The sequence below is a fragment of the Bacillus rossius genome (genome assembly GCF_032445375.1).
Source record: "Bacillus rossius redtenbacheri isolate Brsri chromosome 4 unlocalized genomic scaffold, Brsri_v3 Brsri_v3_scf4_1, whole genome shotgun sequence".
NCBI lineage: Eukaryota > Metazoa > Arthropoda > Insecta > Phasmatodea > Bacillidae > Bacillus > Bacillus rossius.
In genome coordinates this window covers 18,009,065-18,025,928 of record NW_026962010.1, presented here as the reverse complement: position 1 = coordinate 18,025,928, position 16,864 = coordinate 18,009,065, and the positions used below count along the sequence as shown (strand labels likewise).

Below are 16,864 nucleotides of genomic sequence, written 5' to 3'. Positions count from 1 at the left end.
GAGAAAAATATAAATGGTTTCCCACTAAAACAATAATTTCATATAAACTGAATCACAATTGGTTGTAAGGAATTAGAATAACTATTCAACTCAAAAATTTGTTTCATTGACTTTTATAATGAGTTTATTGTAATAAAAAAATTAAAGTTCCAATTTCTCGAATATCAATACTGAATATATTTGCAACCAAAAAAATATTGACCACACAGTATGATTTCACATCGAGACAATACAATATAATACATCATTTACTACAATTTACAAGGGTCAGCATAGTTTCATTTTCGGAATGAATGGAGAGGTTGATTAAAGTAGATGTAGAAGATTGTCAATACAATGGCAGACAAACATGTTATGGCTATTAAAATCCCTATTTACAACAGCCAACATCAGTAAGACATTGCAAAATGAACACAACTGCTCTAGGCATTGTAAAAATTACAAAGAAGCCAGAAAATTAATTTGATTCCACCACACAAACTATGCAATTCCAGCAGGATTTACACTGGCACTGGTAAAAAAAACTTGGTAAACAGTTTTATCAAAGATTTAAGAGAACACAAAAAAATTTAACTGCTATTAGTGATCATGCTATCATTAAAATAGCTGCTATGAATTTTTACAGTGATACTAGATATACAATTTTAGTTTCAGGTAGACATATTACATGCATTTTCAGTGATTACTGCAATTATTTGGGATCTTATTTGTAAAATATCACATTTGACTTTCACTTTTAAATTGCAGTTTAATGTTATATGCAAGAGTCTAAGTTACAGCTATTAGTACTTTGTTTGGCTTACCCTTGGATAGGGCATAACTAAATTGAGTCATCATTCACTTACACTGCGTAGCATTAATTAATTTTCCTTTGATATATAAAACAAAATCAAATTCTCTAATCCTTTCAAATAACCTCAACATGTCTTTCAATTATAAATTCATAACTGACTCAAATATTTGATTTCAATGATAAAAAAAACTTTTAACCCCAATGTACAGTGAATGTTAGGAATTTTCATGGGTGAATAAAAAATAAAAAAAAAAACTGATCTTGATTTCTTTTGCTAGTGATTGTAAACAAATTAAACTCTACAATATATTTAAGAATAAACCTGTAGTGTATGAGCAGCAACACTTAATTGCAATTTTTTGATATTGTAGATTTGAAATACCGCATAAAATAGAGGAGAGATGGATGTTTGTAGATCCGTGTGACGAGGGCTAGGCCACGACCTTGAGGGGCGCGGGGCGGGGGCACTCGGGCACCTGGACCAGGGGCTCGTGGGCGCACAGCAGGCGCACGTTCCTCCGCACACACTCACCGTACATGAAGGTCAGCATGCCCACCACGCACATCAAGGTCACCACGATGGGGATGGATATGCCGAGCGCGATGCCCAGCTCCTGCCGCCCCGCCAGCATGGACGCCTCCGTGAAGTCGAAGGGCTCGCTCTCCGCGCTCCACTCGCTCCAGCCGTGCTTGTTGTAGGCTTGCGCGCGGAACACGTACTTCAGGCTGGGGCTCAGGTCCGTCATGATCCAGTAGTTGTCTGCAACACGTGGCACTTTCGTCAGCTGCCTTCTCTCCGATACTGTTCCATAAGTGACTTTCAGTAAGAGGAATGGAAAATCTCTGTACACAAATAGTATAAAATTGTAAAATTTGTAATGGCAACACAAAAATTTTTATGTACCTTATATAAGACAAATGATATAGTTTAGAGATTAATTACCAATTACAATAAATACGAAGAATTCCTAAATACAACAAATAATAGAATATTCATTAAAAAAGTTTTTTCTTCTGCTCATCCTTAGATTCTCAAGTGTTGAATAAACAAATAAAATAAATAATAAACTATAAATAAAAATTATGTAATAATGAAGCTAATATATTTTTCATGCACATCATGTGAAATTAACGTTTTGACTTTAACTTGTAACTTTTAATTTAATACATAATGTGATACTTCTGTTCTATGTTTCATGTCATTCATATTTTATTATTTATTTGTTTTTTTTTGTCATTTTTATGTTACTGTGTGTCTATGTCATAGTTTGTTTTTCTGTTTATGTTGTATTTGTTCTCTGTATATTGTATGATTTGTCACTTATTTTGGTTTTAATAGTGCACTTTCCTTGCAATCTCCCTATGGAGTGTTGATGTGCATCTGACAATATGTAAATAAATAAAAATAAATAAAAAAATTGTACATTTTTTTACCTTAAACCACTAAAATTTTTTACTATCAAATGAAAATATGCTAACATCAAAGCAATCTTATAGAACATCTGATAAATTATATAAAATGCTTTAAGGCACAGGTGCATCCTCTACCAAGATCAGGATCTGGGACTTATTAAACTCACTTTAAACCACAAGACGTTGGTAAGTACAACATAATTATGTGTATGGATGACTTGTAATGGCCTGTATGATAATTTAATATTTGATTTTTCACGCTCTCAATAAGTATATACTACACACTGCATATGCACTGCAACCATAACTTAACCATTTCAGTAAATTATTACTAGATTTTGGCAGATTCAGATTTAGAAATCAGGCAGTTTTATTGATTCAAATGAAGCAGATGGATCCAGAAGCCAATGGTTTTCGAATCTATGTAGTAATTTATTTCCGTATAGAGTGTTTGATGCCTTCGATAAGAAATGTGCATACTTAATTAATATTTTTGTATTGATAAGGGTTTTCAACTATTAATAAAGTAGTTGGCTATTTTCATAGTAGCCTTTTCAATTTTATAAGTGTTTTGTTTGTTTTGTTTCAGTGAGGGCCTGGTGTTCTGAGCCAACGGCCGTGTACACGAGCGCTCAGCGGTATTCATGGATTCATTGTTTGTCACTGTTAGCAGTGTGCATTAGTTATAAGAATAATGGATCGTTAGTTGACCAACATAATTTTTGGGGGGTTTCTACTAACCCAAAATGATGACATCACTTTAGATTTCGTACAGGATGGCCACGTGAATGTTTTTAAATCATCTCTAAAAAAGACAGGACTTATAATAGCTGGGAATCAGGTGCAATATGCGCTGGAGGTTTTTAAATTCAAAGAGTTGATTAAAACTGTGGAATTTCTCTGCTCTAAAGTAGATGACCTCAAGAGAGAATCTGGTGCTCAAGACTTTGCTTATAGACTCAAGATCCAAAAAAGCAGAGACATAGCATGAAAATTTACAAATCAAACAAAACCTGGGATCTAAAAATAAAACAGATAAATCTCACAGTCAGGTACTCGAGAAATCCTTGAATAACAAGAAAGTGGAACACTTGGAAACTCTGGGCATCTCATGTAACTGTGGTCAGACCAGTAATCTCTTCCAACCAGTGGGAATCGCATGACGACAGCAGTAATAACAACAACCAGTCAGTCGACAAACAAGGCTTTGCTTTGGTGCAACATGCACGCAAGTCCAAAACCAATGGGAACTCCAATGTGAAAATAATTCTTCAAGAACGAAAGAAATCTTCTATGCAAGTAGGCATAACAAATATTTCAACTCTCAAAACTGTCGCCAAACATGCGTTCAAAAAAAAAAAAGTGCTCTTTGAAACTAGTTGTGAACCCTGTCCAAGAACAGGAGGTTGTAGACTATATCACTAATGAAATCAATACGTATATCGCAAGTCAAAGTAGTTAGACTCCAGACCAAATACAATACATAAGCTTCATTTCACATATCAGTTCTGGAAGATGACTAATAGAATTAACAATATAGTATTCTGGCCCAATAGATGTCTATGGAAAACTGCATCCTGAGCAAACTGCTAGCATCATTTCTACCATTTCTTGAAAATGCCAGTATGGATGATTTTAAGCCACCAAAAAAACAGTGCCGCTGCATCCAGTTCTATCAACGTGCCTGAAGAATCATCAAAATTTTAGGTGATTGAGAACAAAATCTGAATTTCTTGAAAATTTGGTCAACTCCCATTATGATATAACCTTTCTCAATGAAACTTGGTTCAACAATTATAGAATCAAATTTAAGAGGCAACGCTTGTAGTTTTTAAACTAAGTGGAGTTTCAGGAGGCTGTCTAAAGTAACAAACGTGACACATTTAAGCGACAGAACCTGAAGTTTTTCAACCAAGCCGTTGAAAGATACAAGAATGTGATTATAATAATGTAATTATAATGCAATCACCATTTTTAATTTTCACAGTTTTGGTAAAAATCATAGCATTTAATTAGGTACATACGGTAATAAATATTATAATTTTTACTAACATTTAAAATAACAAAAAAGCTTTTGTAACAAGTACATAATTCAGAAGTAATTTGAAGTTTGTGATAAACATTGTCTTAAAGAGAGTGAATAAAAATTGAAAAAGAATATATTCAAATCTGAAAAAGGCGAATTAAAACTGAAATAAAACTGACATTGTTAACAAACAGACCCAAAACTAATTATTACCCAACAATAATCAATAAATGGCACATAAATACTATTCCTCATTAAATTAAAATATGAACACAATATCTTGTGAAAATGTGTTGAGTTACGTATATTTGATTACTTATTAGTGTTGTCTAATATTGTTTACTTGAAAGGTCTTTATTTCTGAATTGTCCTTGTTTTTGTGTATATGTTTATGTATTAGTTGTTTTGTATTGTGCCTAACATTAAAGACTACTCGGCTGCTAGTAGGCATGTCAATATTAAATAAATAAATAAATAATGAAAGAATTTTATTTAACATCTGTAATATGTCAGTATTACATGTTAGAAGCCATGCTTATGAAAAAAAAAAAAACTCCCCCCTCCCATTCTACAGTTCTGTTTTAGGCAGGATACGCCCTTGCTACCTCTCTCACCATGGTAAAACATTTTTGCAGTAATTTCCATATTTTTTCGAAGTTAGTAGCAAGAAAAAATATGCAATATATATATATATATAAATGCAATAAATATATAGCAATGTTACTCACTGGGAATATTGCCACACTTTGATAAGTTCATGTCCTGTTTATGACAGCTAGACTGAACAGAGCGCACGCACCGGTGCCGTTGTAGCAGACGACCCAGCCGTCCCGGGGCTCGGAGGCGTTGGCCCGCGGCCGGTCCTCCGTCCGCGCCTCCAGGCTGTACAGCTCCACATCGGCCCCGTTCCTCCGCGACGCCTCCCACGTCACCTGGTACACGTCCCGGCTCAGGTGCTGCGCCATCGGCAGGCCCGGCGGACTTGGCCTGTCCGCTGCACACACGGCCGCGGTCCTCCGCATCAGCGCTTCGTTGGCGGGAACAACGCATCTGCCCGCCGCCCCCTTGCAGTGCCAGGGCGAGGCCACACACAAGACACGACTTGGCAAGACTCACGAGTAGCAAGCATGCAGAAGAAGTCTTCTTTAACCAGAGACCATAGCTAGATTATATATTGAAAAAAAAGAAAGAAAACATTTAGACAGCACATAATTACAGAGCCATGTTTCAATGGATGTCTAGATGTAAAAAGCCACAAAATAATTACGTATTATTGATACCATTATCAATCCACTTAACACCCAACCTGTTTAGCCCACAAGTAGAACACGTTAGAATATCCGAGTGTGATGGCACGTGACTGCAAACTTGTTCCCCAATTACAGAAAGTTCTGACAAACTTCCTAGCCACAGAAACTCTCAGTCTTTTCCAGATGCGCAGCCAAAACAACTTACGACCCTACGACCTACCTAAAGTCTCAAAAATGAAGCCGCCGTCACTTGGCCACGCGTACTGCTCTTGCGATGTGATGTAGGTGAGGAAGAGCTTGAACCCATACTGAGTCTTTGGTCGCAGGTCACCAACAGAATAAAACACTCTGTCATCTGTCAAAGTGGTGGGGGGTTCGGACAGAGCTTGCCAATCTCCGAAACCCACCTCCCAAAACTTGATTTCATATCTGTAACAAAGCAGTGTAGTATGTTAAGTATTTATTTCGGCCACAGAATCTGTAGGCTTAGTAATAGTGTTTGCAAAATAGACACTTCCTAAACTCTAGACTGCTTTAGAAGGGAATTAAAAATATCTTTTAGAAAGTACTATCAGGGTGGTTTAATATGAAACATACAAAATGTCTTGGCTGGATGGAGTCTTGCAAGAAACTTACCAATATTTTTCTCTTATCTATACTAAGTTTTATACTGTGACTAATATTTCTTGCATGGTTTTGTTCATAAAACTATAGTTCAATGACCTTATCTGCTATAGTTTTATTTTTAAGTAGTTATCTACCATCTAACTGAAAATCATACTGAATTTGGGTGTTTCAATAGTTTTTTTATATTCAGCATTGTTGCAAAATTAAAATCAATTTTTCAAATAATACTAAAATATTATTTCATCACAATATTCACAATAGTATTCAGGGGTTGTATGAAAAAGACCACAGTGTTTATATCACTTGAGATGGTAAAGGATTGCAACAATTCTTAAGATAATAGTGTAAACTTACCACTGCGAGTAAATAAAAATGTGTATCTTCCTTAGAAATGCCACAATATGCCAAAGCTGCCAACTATAATTTTAAAGGTTGGTAATTGCTAAAAGAATAAAATCTAATTGATTCACCAATAATTAATAGTTTTAGTTGACCAATCTGCTGAGTAAGAGAAATCTTAAACACATTTAAAACTTACCTATATAGGAGCATTAAATAAATTAATAACACTATCATATTATGTTTTCACACGTAAGCATTAAAAACCACAACAGAGGATTAAAGTCTGACAACTTGAAATTTCCCTATGAACATTATTTGAAAGTACATACTTTTACATGGCCTAAATATTTCATTTCACCAAAAATTTCTTGAAAGAAAAATCTACATTTACAGTAAAAATTTACAAATTATTATGAAAAATAATTAAAACTATGTAAATTAAATATACTACAAATTCTGAACATACAAAATAAATTATACTTATTATGAATTCCAACAGTATTTTCCACTTTCGGCTGAAAATCTGGCCAATATGCAAACAGAGACGTAGGAATTTTTTTTTACGAATGAGACAAGATCTAATTTTCTGGACAGAATATTGGTCATTATGCCCATAAGTTTACAGCATCCCCTAACATTTTGCAATAATTAAAAACCTTTCATTGAACATTATGCACCCAATTTATTTATAGCAACAATGCAAGACCAGGCTAATTTCTCACCTAGTAGTAATGTCAGGCATGGGAAGCCAGGAAATGTTGAGTCCGTACGGAGTTGCATGAACCAAAGTGATGTTGTTTGGTTCTGGGAACATTACCACAGGCACTTCCTCGCTATCACTGAACTCCTTACTGTTCTGTGAATTGGCCCGTACCTGGTTTGAAAATACGTAATTGTCATTTAGTGCAAAAACTCACCTTTGAAACATTTCATAGCAGTAGATAAACCATAACATGTCATATACAATGAGAAGCAATCTACAATTGTTAATAACTTGTATTTTTAATCTTGTATGCCTGAAAAAAAAAACTTTTTATTTACCAGATGTGCCTACTAATTACAATGTCATTATTTTATTTCATACATTGTCATTTTTCATTATTAAATGTTTTATAACTAACTAAAAAATCCTTTTCAGTTCATCAAAATTCGTCATGATGAAACCCACGTGCACAATTCAAATTTCAAAACAAATCTTGTTTTGTTGTTCACGCATAAAAAAAGTAGTTGAGAAATACGGAAACCAACATTAGTCAAAACTAATATCTTAATTAACATGAACGCGCAACTGTAGCTTGACAACTGCACTGAATAAATAACGTGCACCTATTGGTCTAACGGAGTAACGTAAACGGAAGACTTCAGCACTGCTGAGCAAGTCCGTACGGGTCCGTCTCCGTTTGCGTGCTATTGTAGAAGCTCTGTTCCGTGAAATCCGTCTTCGTGTCCGTGTTCCGTCTCCGTTTCCGTGTCATTGTGGAACGGGCCTTACAGTTGAAGTTCTGAACATTTAATTTTCTCTTGGATAGCAAAACACGGGACTTGGTGCATACTAAGTGTAGAATAATTACTTTAGTCCATCTCATTTAGATTGCTGTGTGCATTTTAATGAGCATTAGTACTCTATTTTCAGTGCGTGATATTTCCATTACCACTGATCTTGTTTTGGCGGGCTCTGTTGCCAGATGTAGGCCTACCCAAGAGAACAAATTTTTATACAAACATTTATAATGTAATGAAAATTTAAAACATGTACGTAATTTTTATTTTGTAAAATAAACTTTGGAATGAGAATTTTTGATATATATTTTCTGGTTGTATTTTCATCAAGAGCATCATTTGATAACATAAAATGCTTACTTCTAAGGAAACATAACTGAAATACACTATCTTGATTTTAACCATTTTTAACATCATATTTTTTATTATACCGTTTCATATTAAATTTTTTGTCTCATTTTGACCGTAGCACACAATTAATGAATAGCATGCTTTGTTATTAATAGTGACGGGCAGCTACAAATAATTTCTACTGTGACATAACAATTGGTATTTAGAATTTATATATATTTTTTTCCTTCAGAATGTATACAACTGTAATAATACTGTCAAAAGACACTATTTTATGGTCTTAGAAGAATCAATAAATAAAAAATTTTAATAGACACACACTTATTACAAGTATTAATGGTAAAAAAAATATGTATTTTGATGTTAAAAAGGCGGGTTTTATCAATCTGGCAATAGTAGGCATCATTTTCTCTATGAGACAGACTGTAATTAACACATGTACGGTAATCAATTTAAAGTGTCTAGGTTGGAGTGACGAGAGGAATGTGCTTTTGTTAGGTTGGTGCAGTGTAACCAAGATGGCCAGTAAAGATGTGGCTGGTTGAAGCTGTGTATTTTATTCAAATAACTTCATACTGATTCCTTATAATAAGGAACATTAATAATAAATGTAATGAGTGACAATCATTAACATTAAGATATTACAACATATGTATGTATAGAGATCTGATAAAGAGAAGATTATTTTTTAAATTTTTTTTTTTTTTTTTGACGTGACGTCTAATAAATCGATGAACGCCGGATGCACGCACGAAAAAGTGTCCCACTACGGATGTCCCACTACGGATGTATCCTGTTTGCTCATTGTACGCATGCGTGGCATCTCTCTTCATGCTCATTGTACGCATGCGTGGCATCTCTCTTCCACTCGATTGGAACAACCATCGATTTGACTTTTCAATCATATTTTCGTCGTTTGAATTATTAATATTATGTAATTTAACGATCGTCCACAGATTTTCAGCACAATCGGTACGGTTATTTAAAAGTAATGTTGAAAATTCAAATACGTTTTGAACCAACAATGGTGTTTTACAGTTACACATAATAATTCAAATTACACCCGGGATCTTTTGCACAATGTTTTAAAAAAATATTGTAACACATTATAAATAAGTTTGGTGTATTTGGGATGTGTATTTGTTATAAAATCGTGTTAATATTATTCCCCTACCGTGAACAAAATACGGCGCACGCAACATTTCAAAAGTAATAAATATATTTGAATTAATGAATGCAAATAAAAGTAAATTTATTAATTAAATTGCATATTTCATTTCACTCCTTTGTATCCATAAAAATAGTGATAATTCAATAAAAATAATTCAATTTTATTCATAAAATTATGCAGAGGTAGATTTTATCATGCAAAAGATAGAAAAAATTTAAAAAACATTCTTCCTCAAAGAATATAATATTTTTAATGCCTAAATGGTTTGGTTGCAAAAACCTATTACGGCTCAGTCTCAGGCCGAATATGATATTTCCTTTTCTTCTGGATCAATCATTTCATCAATGTTTTGTTATGACGTTGTCACGTTAAACTATCGTCCGTAAACCGACTTTACAGACAACCAATTTTTTTTTTCAGTGCACTTTAAATTGACAACATAGAAATTAAAAATATTAAACCATAACCTAATGTTTCACAGAAGGTCTATTTTATAAATTTCTGATCTAAGTGCATTCAATACTAATGGCACAGGAAAATTTTAACTGTCAATGTTGCATTTAGTCATTAGAAAGCATAGTGAACACTAACATTGGCTGCTTTCAGGTTCTGCGGTATTTATGAGTGCTTTCTAGTGCCACTTTGGTCACAAGGAGTGATTCACAATATCTTTAAAAACCGCAAGTAGCATATATAAAAATTGAGTTTTGCCCCTGCAGTGGAGGGGGGAAGGAAAACAAAATACTGCTACAGCTGTTGGTCGCCTGGAAGCTGGAAGAGAAAGAGAAGTGAGGTGAAAAAGAAACCGGGAGGGGCTCTGAAACAAACTATATAAGCATGCACATCAATCTATATTTTTCACAGTCTCTCTATCTGTTTCTGTCTATCTGTGTGTGTCTATATCTCTCGCTATCTCTCAAGCTCTCTGTCTCTCTCTCTCCCATGCAATTCAAAGTGTTGTCCTCACTCATCTGTCACAACCATCACGGTTCCGAAGGTAGTCGAAAGTGATGTAAGTGACACAGTTTCGAGGCAGAGCATGTAGTTTTTCAGCTAAGCTCCTACACTCTTCCTGAAACTGACAGCTCGCAACTCTCGCAACTTATTGGAGGTGTAATGGAAGATGTAAAGAGCACGGTGAAGCTCTACCCGCTGCCACGTGAAGGTTTTGAAATAGCGATGTTTGGTTGTGTAACTTGTACAGGAAGTAGTTAGCTCACCCAGACGAGGTAGGAGAGGCCGGGCAGCATCTGGTGCAGGCGGGCGGACAGACGGCCGTCGTCGGCGGGACCCTTGGCCGCCTGCTCGCCCTTCTGCCTCACGCCCTCCACCACGTCCTGGCAGCGCCAGTGCACCTGGTGCCACACGGCGCAGTCGTTCAGCTCCTGGGGCGGCAGCCAGCGCACCTCCACCGTGCTGGGGCTCAGCACCACGGCCGCCACCTCCCGGGGCCTCGACGGCGCTGGCCCCACGACAACACCCTCACTACTCCTGCCCCTCCGTTTGCACCTTCTTCGAGCAACCACGGCATGGCCATTGATTTGAAGTAGCGCTTTTTTCATTTATACTCATTTTTATTTTTGTGCACACAACAATGGCAACATGGTAATTGTGTAGAATTGAACACAATGTAACATTTGATAACATGATGAATCACCAAACAATAGTTTATCCTTTACTCAATAGCCATTTGCTTCCTTTATTGCCTATTTGTTTCAGACCTATTAACATTATACATAATTAACATAATATTATGCTGCAGAAAGATCTACGATGCTCGAGTGATCAGTTACAGTTTAACCGGGGGGGGGGGGGGGGGGGGGGGAAGTGTATTTAACCCCCCCCCCCCCCCAAGCTTTTCTTTTTTAACCCAGCGCTCTTAGCATCCATGTTTCTGCCCTGGGGCCCTCGTGGGCAGTCGGGAAAGCCTTAGAGAGTCAGCTATGATTCACCACCTAGTCCCCCTAGCTCACTCAGTTAACCAGACAGTTGGACAGTTGGTTGTGTCTCTAGCCCTGTAGACTTTCTCAACACTGTTGGCACCTACCCTGATCTCCCACGTCACACTGGGACTCCTCAGTCACCCAGGGAACCCGTGGTCTGGTGGAGGCCTATCCAACCTCTCCTAGCTGTCCGGGCTAGTCACCGGAGCTGTATCGCCGCTCACTGTGTCGACTCATGATCGTGCTAGGGAACCCTTATGAGTCTGCTCGAGTGATCAGCCAACGTTTATATTACGCCATCTCTTATGTCAGCAGCAGCTCTGGTGAGAAAGGTAAGAAACTTTCAGGGTTAGTTTACCTCGCGCCAACCAGGATGCGCTAGTTGTAAGTCATGTGGTCAAAGATTCTTGGCAGACATGCATTGAGCAAACAACAGGGTCTGAAATTACATTAACAAGTTAAATAATTTTTCCTGTCAATGGAAAACAACAATAAGCTTATACTACTTTAATTTTATTAAAATTGAAACATTCATCTACACTAATATCATTAAACTCCTAGAAATATTTGAACATCTACTTAGGAAAGAAATGGATGTTATGACCAAGAACAGGTATGTAAACAATGTGGGCTGTGATTTATTTTACATTGTAATTTAATTTAGGATGTTTATTCTCAAAATGTAATTCTAATTAATTTTAAATGTTTTAAATGTAATTTTACACATAATAATACTGAAAAATTGATTTTAACAGAAGCAGTGTTTTGATTACAATAGTAGTCAATAAGCACACTTCCGTGGTTGGAAAACAAGTTATTTAGATTAAATTACATTCTTATGTTAAAAAAGTATTTGATTATCATTATTTTGATTATCACTCTGTTTTCCAGGAACAAATTAGTGTGTCTTCAGAGGTAACAGTAAAACTTTAATGGTGGAGAAAACATTTTTACTTTTTAGTCTATATTTTGCAATTTGTATTGGTTCTATTAAAATAAATAACTTATTTTATGATGTGGGTTGAAGAAAAAATTAAGTAACTTACTTTTATTTTCATTTATTTATCTTCAATAGATAAACATTAGCGATAGTTATAATGAGATAATTATTTTGGAAAGTTTACACCTACCTGCTTTGATAACTTACAGTATAACTTACAAAAATGATTTGATTTTCTAACAATAATTCAATGAGTCAAAAGTATATCATGAACATAGTTCAATGAATGTTATTTTACTTTTGTGAATCATTGGACATTTATGAAAGCCCTGCCCTACTTTGTATACTCAATCCCTCTGAATAAATTATTGCTGTCACCCACCTAGTATTTATGTACATACATCAACCACCAGCAGCAGTAAACTCTCAGATATTTAAGAAATGTAATAATAATTTATTGCTATTATATATGTCCTAAAAAATAAAAAAAATTATCAGTGCTCAACCAGATCTGTCTGGCAATTATCAAAAGATAAATTTCATTACAAGTTTATGTTAGTGCCAATGCACTAACATGCACAATGTGCAACTATATAATCTCAAAAATGTGGTATGCTTCATTAAGTACAGCAATATATATGCCATGCTATCTATGTATATTTAAAATAAAACTTTCTGTTGATGGTAAAGAATGTGTAGCAAGTGTTCACTCACCTCCAGGTGCAGTTTGCAAGATGACCTGTGGGCCGATCATTGGAGATATGCCTTGAAGGTCACTGTAATAGTTTTTCAGTGCAACGAAGAAGACGTAGCTGCTGTATGGTTTCAAACCAGATATCGTCAACAGCTGCGTGTATGATGTCTGCAAAAAAACCACATACTACTGCACTACTTACAATAAGTAACACACTCATATCAGCCCTCTACACAACTCCCAGCTTGCTGTTATTACTTCCCCCACTCCCCAACATTCTGTCAAGCCGGAATCTTCAATCAGCTTTAACTGCAGGCCTACCGCCATATTATCTCGTCCCTACAACATCTCACTGCTAAGTTGATGGAATATAGACTGTACAAAGTGTATCTGCTGCAACTTGCTTGCCGGAATGGACACAAAGGGACCGCCACTCACCACGGTGCTACACTCCTCCAGGCTGGTGCGGCAATCCCAGGGCTCGTCCTTGCTCACGAGGCCGTAGTACACCAGGTATTCGGTGGTCGCCGTGGACACCTCCCCGCACCCCTCGTCGCCGTCCGGCGCGGGCAGCCGCAGCGTGATGCTGTGGGCCGTGTGGTTCTCCAGCCACGCCACCACCGGGGTGGGCTGTGGCCGCAGGCAGTCCGCAGCTGTGGCGAGGGGGACGAGCAGGACGTGAGCAGCACTGCCGAGCACTTGCTTTTCTTAACTTCTCAGGTGATCAACAAGCTACCGTATTTACCCGCATATGTTAAATAAAATGCACTGCAACCAATATGCAAATTTTCCAATTTAGGTAAAAAAAAAAAATTATCATTGCTTAAATAACTAGTCTGAGTTGGTTTTTAATAAACACGTCATGAGTAAGTACAAATTCTTTAATTACAATAGCTATCAGTGCGTGTAAGCTACATCTGCCGCCGGCGACATGTGACGTGGCTGTCTGCCGACGCGTCGGGCGCTCGGCAAGAGGGGGGAATCTAAAAATAAACCAGCCGGAGAGAGAGGGGATGGGTGTGTGTGTGTGTGTGTGTGTGTGTGTGTGTGTGTGTGTGTGAGAGAGAGTGTGTGCACGGTAAAGTTAAACAAAAACTTGCTTTATTAAGAGCACGGCTACCACTACAAACAATCGAAAATACAAACTGCTTGAACTGTAAAGTTTTTAAAAATAAATTTAAAAATAACCAAATAATATAGGACTTCACTTAACGTAAATTACTTTCACTGTTTTCCGTACAAAGCGACCACATGAAACGCATTTCTGTGTAAATGTTTGGTAACGTAAATTTGTACCACAGCACGCGTTAAGATGGTATTGGCATTTCTGTTCTTGAATAGTAACAATGTACCAAGTCTCATTGCACATTTTAAATTTATTATTGTAAACTTCGTATTTTGTGAATCAATAGATTTCATTATTTCATAGTTACCTATTATTAAATAATCTCATTTTATATAATTATGTATTAAATAATTATTTTTCAGCATCTATTATTAAATTCATGTTTTAATAAGCAACAAATGTGTCTTCAACAAACAAGTGAAAACAAGCTAAAAATACGAGTTTAAAAAAAAGGGGTTATGTTCCGTTTATAAACTATAAAATACATGTGCATTAGCATTGTATGCTTTTCTTAGAAATAGTTATTTTCTGTAATTAAGTAAATTTATAAATTTTTTTTAACCAAAGTGAGTTTTCTTCTGCATCAGTTAGGAATTGGTGAATCGGCAACAGTTGTATCAGCATATCGGCGTATCGACAAAATTCTGTGAATCGGTACAGCTCTAATTTTTTCCACTCTTATTATTCAAATTTGGTGTTTGTTTTCGAGAATATGTTTATATATATAAACCAATAATATTTAATAAAAAGTTTATTTTTGCACAGCTTTACATATTTGTAATTTGTGAATCTCTTTAACTTAAATGTGATTAAAGATAGTAAGATATGATTTTTTTTTTAAATTTCATATTCAAATTTGGTGTTTGCATTTGAGAGTATATTAATATAAATATGCTAATATGATTTAAAATTAAAAAAATATTTTTTGTGAAGACCTAACAAATTTGTAATTTGTAAATCTCTATAAATGTTATTTACAGGGTGTCTACCAGATTTAGTAAATGAAATTCCCTGATTTTTCCAGGTTTTCCAGGTCTAAAACTGAACTTTTCCAGGTTTTCTGTAACACAATTACGACATTCCACGAAACTGAAAAAACTGCATAACAGTACATTGACGGGTTTCATAGTATTTCAACTCACTTAAATTAGTAAAAAAAAATACCTTCTTCCAAACGTGGCCAAAGTGACTCAATTGATGGCAAATAAAACATGCTGCTACAAATATTTCACACAATTACTTTTGCAAAAACGTAAGTAAAAGGAAGCTCCCATCAATTTCGCAGTGACTCAACTTTTGCGTCTATTGCACTTGCTTCAGTACGAGCCACATCCAACACTCGAGCCTTCTTCAACTGCAATGCCTTGATCTCCTCTTCAACTCTTCTTTTTCTGCCTTCTTCTTGTCTGTAGCTTCCTTTTCTTTTTGTTTTGTTTGCAGGGCTTCCTTACGCCTACAACTAGCATTTCTTACATACTGTAACATGGACTTGGTGATATCAACATGCTCTACACCTCCAGAACATTGAACAAAGTCGTACATCTATCTTTGTGCGATCAGTATTTCTTCCTGCAAGTTTTCAGTCAGCAAATTAGAATTTACTGAAAATCCTCTTTCCAATGATGCATTTCCATGGGAAAGTACCAACATCATTCTCACAAACTTTAGAAGGCCTGTTTTGGCAGCTACTGTATGTGCCTTAAGAATGAGCATCCACAAGTGATCAAGGCGCCAGTCTTCTCGAGAAAAAGACGAGAACAGTGCTTCAGAATCTGTGAGGAACATACCAACTGATATGATCACTCAATGTTATTAGCTTCTTGTGCTTATAGCCACTTGTTTTGAAGACAACATTCTAAACTATAATTCACACACTGTTTCCTCACACCCGAATCGGCTGTAATAAAAAAACGGGAATGAATTGGGAAATTATTTTAATGTCAAAAGAAACGTACATCTTTACTCTATTTTTCCACATAATCACCGTGCAGATTGAGGCATTTGCTTTGCACCAGCTTTCCAATACCCTCTGCATAAAATGATGCCTCCTGCCTATTCAGCCACGTTTTAACAGTACTCTGCAGTTCATCATTTGTGTTGAAGCGTCGTCCTCCAAGCCACTTTTTCAACGTGGGGAAAAGGTGATAGTCACTCGGTGCCAAATCCGGACTGTAAGGAGGGTGGGTGATCAAACACAACTGAGGTGTGAGTTGGCCGCTCCACATGGTTGGTGGAAGGGGGTAAACACTACGAGACGTGTCGATTCGTGTACAAGCGATTAGGGTATCGATTAATGGGCATGCCATGGAGAAATGAAACTGTAATCACACTGCAGGGCACTGTTAAAACGTGGCTGAATAGGCAGGAGGCATCATTTTATGCAGAGGGTATTGGAAAGCTGGTGCATCGGTACGACAAATGCCTCAATCTGCACGGTGATTATGTGGAAAAATAGAGTAAAGATGTACGTTTCTTTTGACATTAAAATAATTTCCCAATTCATTCCCGTTTTTTTATTACAGCTGATCGGAGGTTGAAAAAAAATAACCCTTGTAGAAACTTCACTAACAAATTTCTTTAGGTGGGGTAACGTTTTCATGGCACGCTCAGCAACTGCAGTATTCCATCTAATTGCACAAAATTTCTTGGAAAAAAGCTCTGATCCAGTTATTCTAATGTAATCTGCCC

General features: G+C 36.3%; 1 protein-coding gene across 6 annotated transcripts in view; it reads right to left on the bottom strand.

The window, feature by feature from the left end:
- The window catches only part of LOC134541667 (proto-oncogene tyrosine-protein kinase ROS), a 270,841-nt gene that overhangs the window by 30,070 nt on the left and 223,907 nt on the right, over window positions 1-16,864 (bottom strand). For all 6 annotated transcript variants that reach the window (XM_063385273.1, XM_063385274.1, XM_063385275.1 and 3 more), the window contains 7 exons: window positions 13,489-13,703; window positions 13,071-13,218; window positions 10,694-10,935; window positions 7,174-7,325; window positions 5,703-5,911; window positions 5,032-5,226; window positions 1,326-1,553 (listed from right to left, as the gene is read on the bottom strand). In XM_063385273.1, coding sequence (XP_063241343.1) covers window positions 1,326-1,553; window positions 5,032-5,226; window positions 5,703-5,911; window positions 7,174-7,325; window positions 10,694-10,935; window positions 13,071-13,218; window positions 13,489-13,703 — 1,389 coding nt within the window. The remainder of the gene's footprint in view (window positions 1-1,325; window positions 1,554-5,031; window positions 5,227-5,702; window positions 5,912-7,173; window positions 7,326-10,693; window positions 10,936-13,070; window positions 13,219-13,488; window positions 13,704-16,864) is intronic.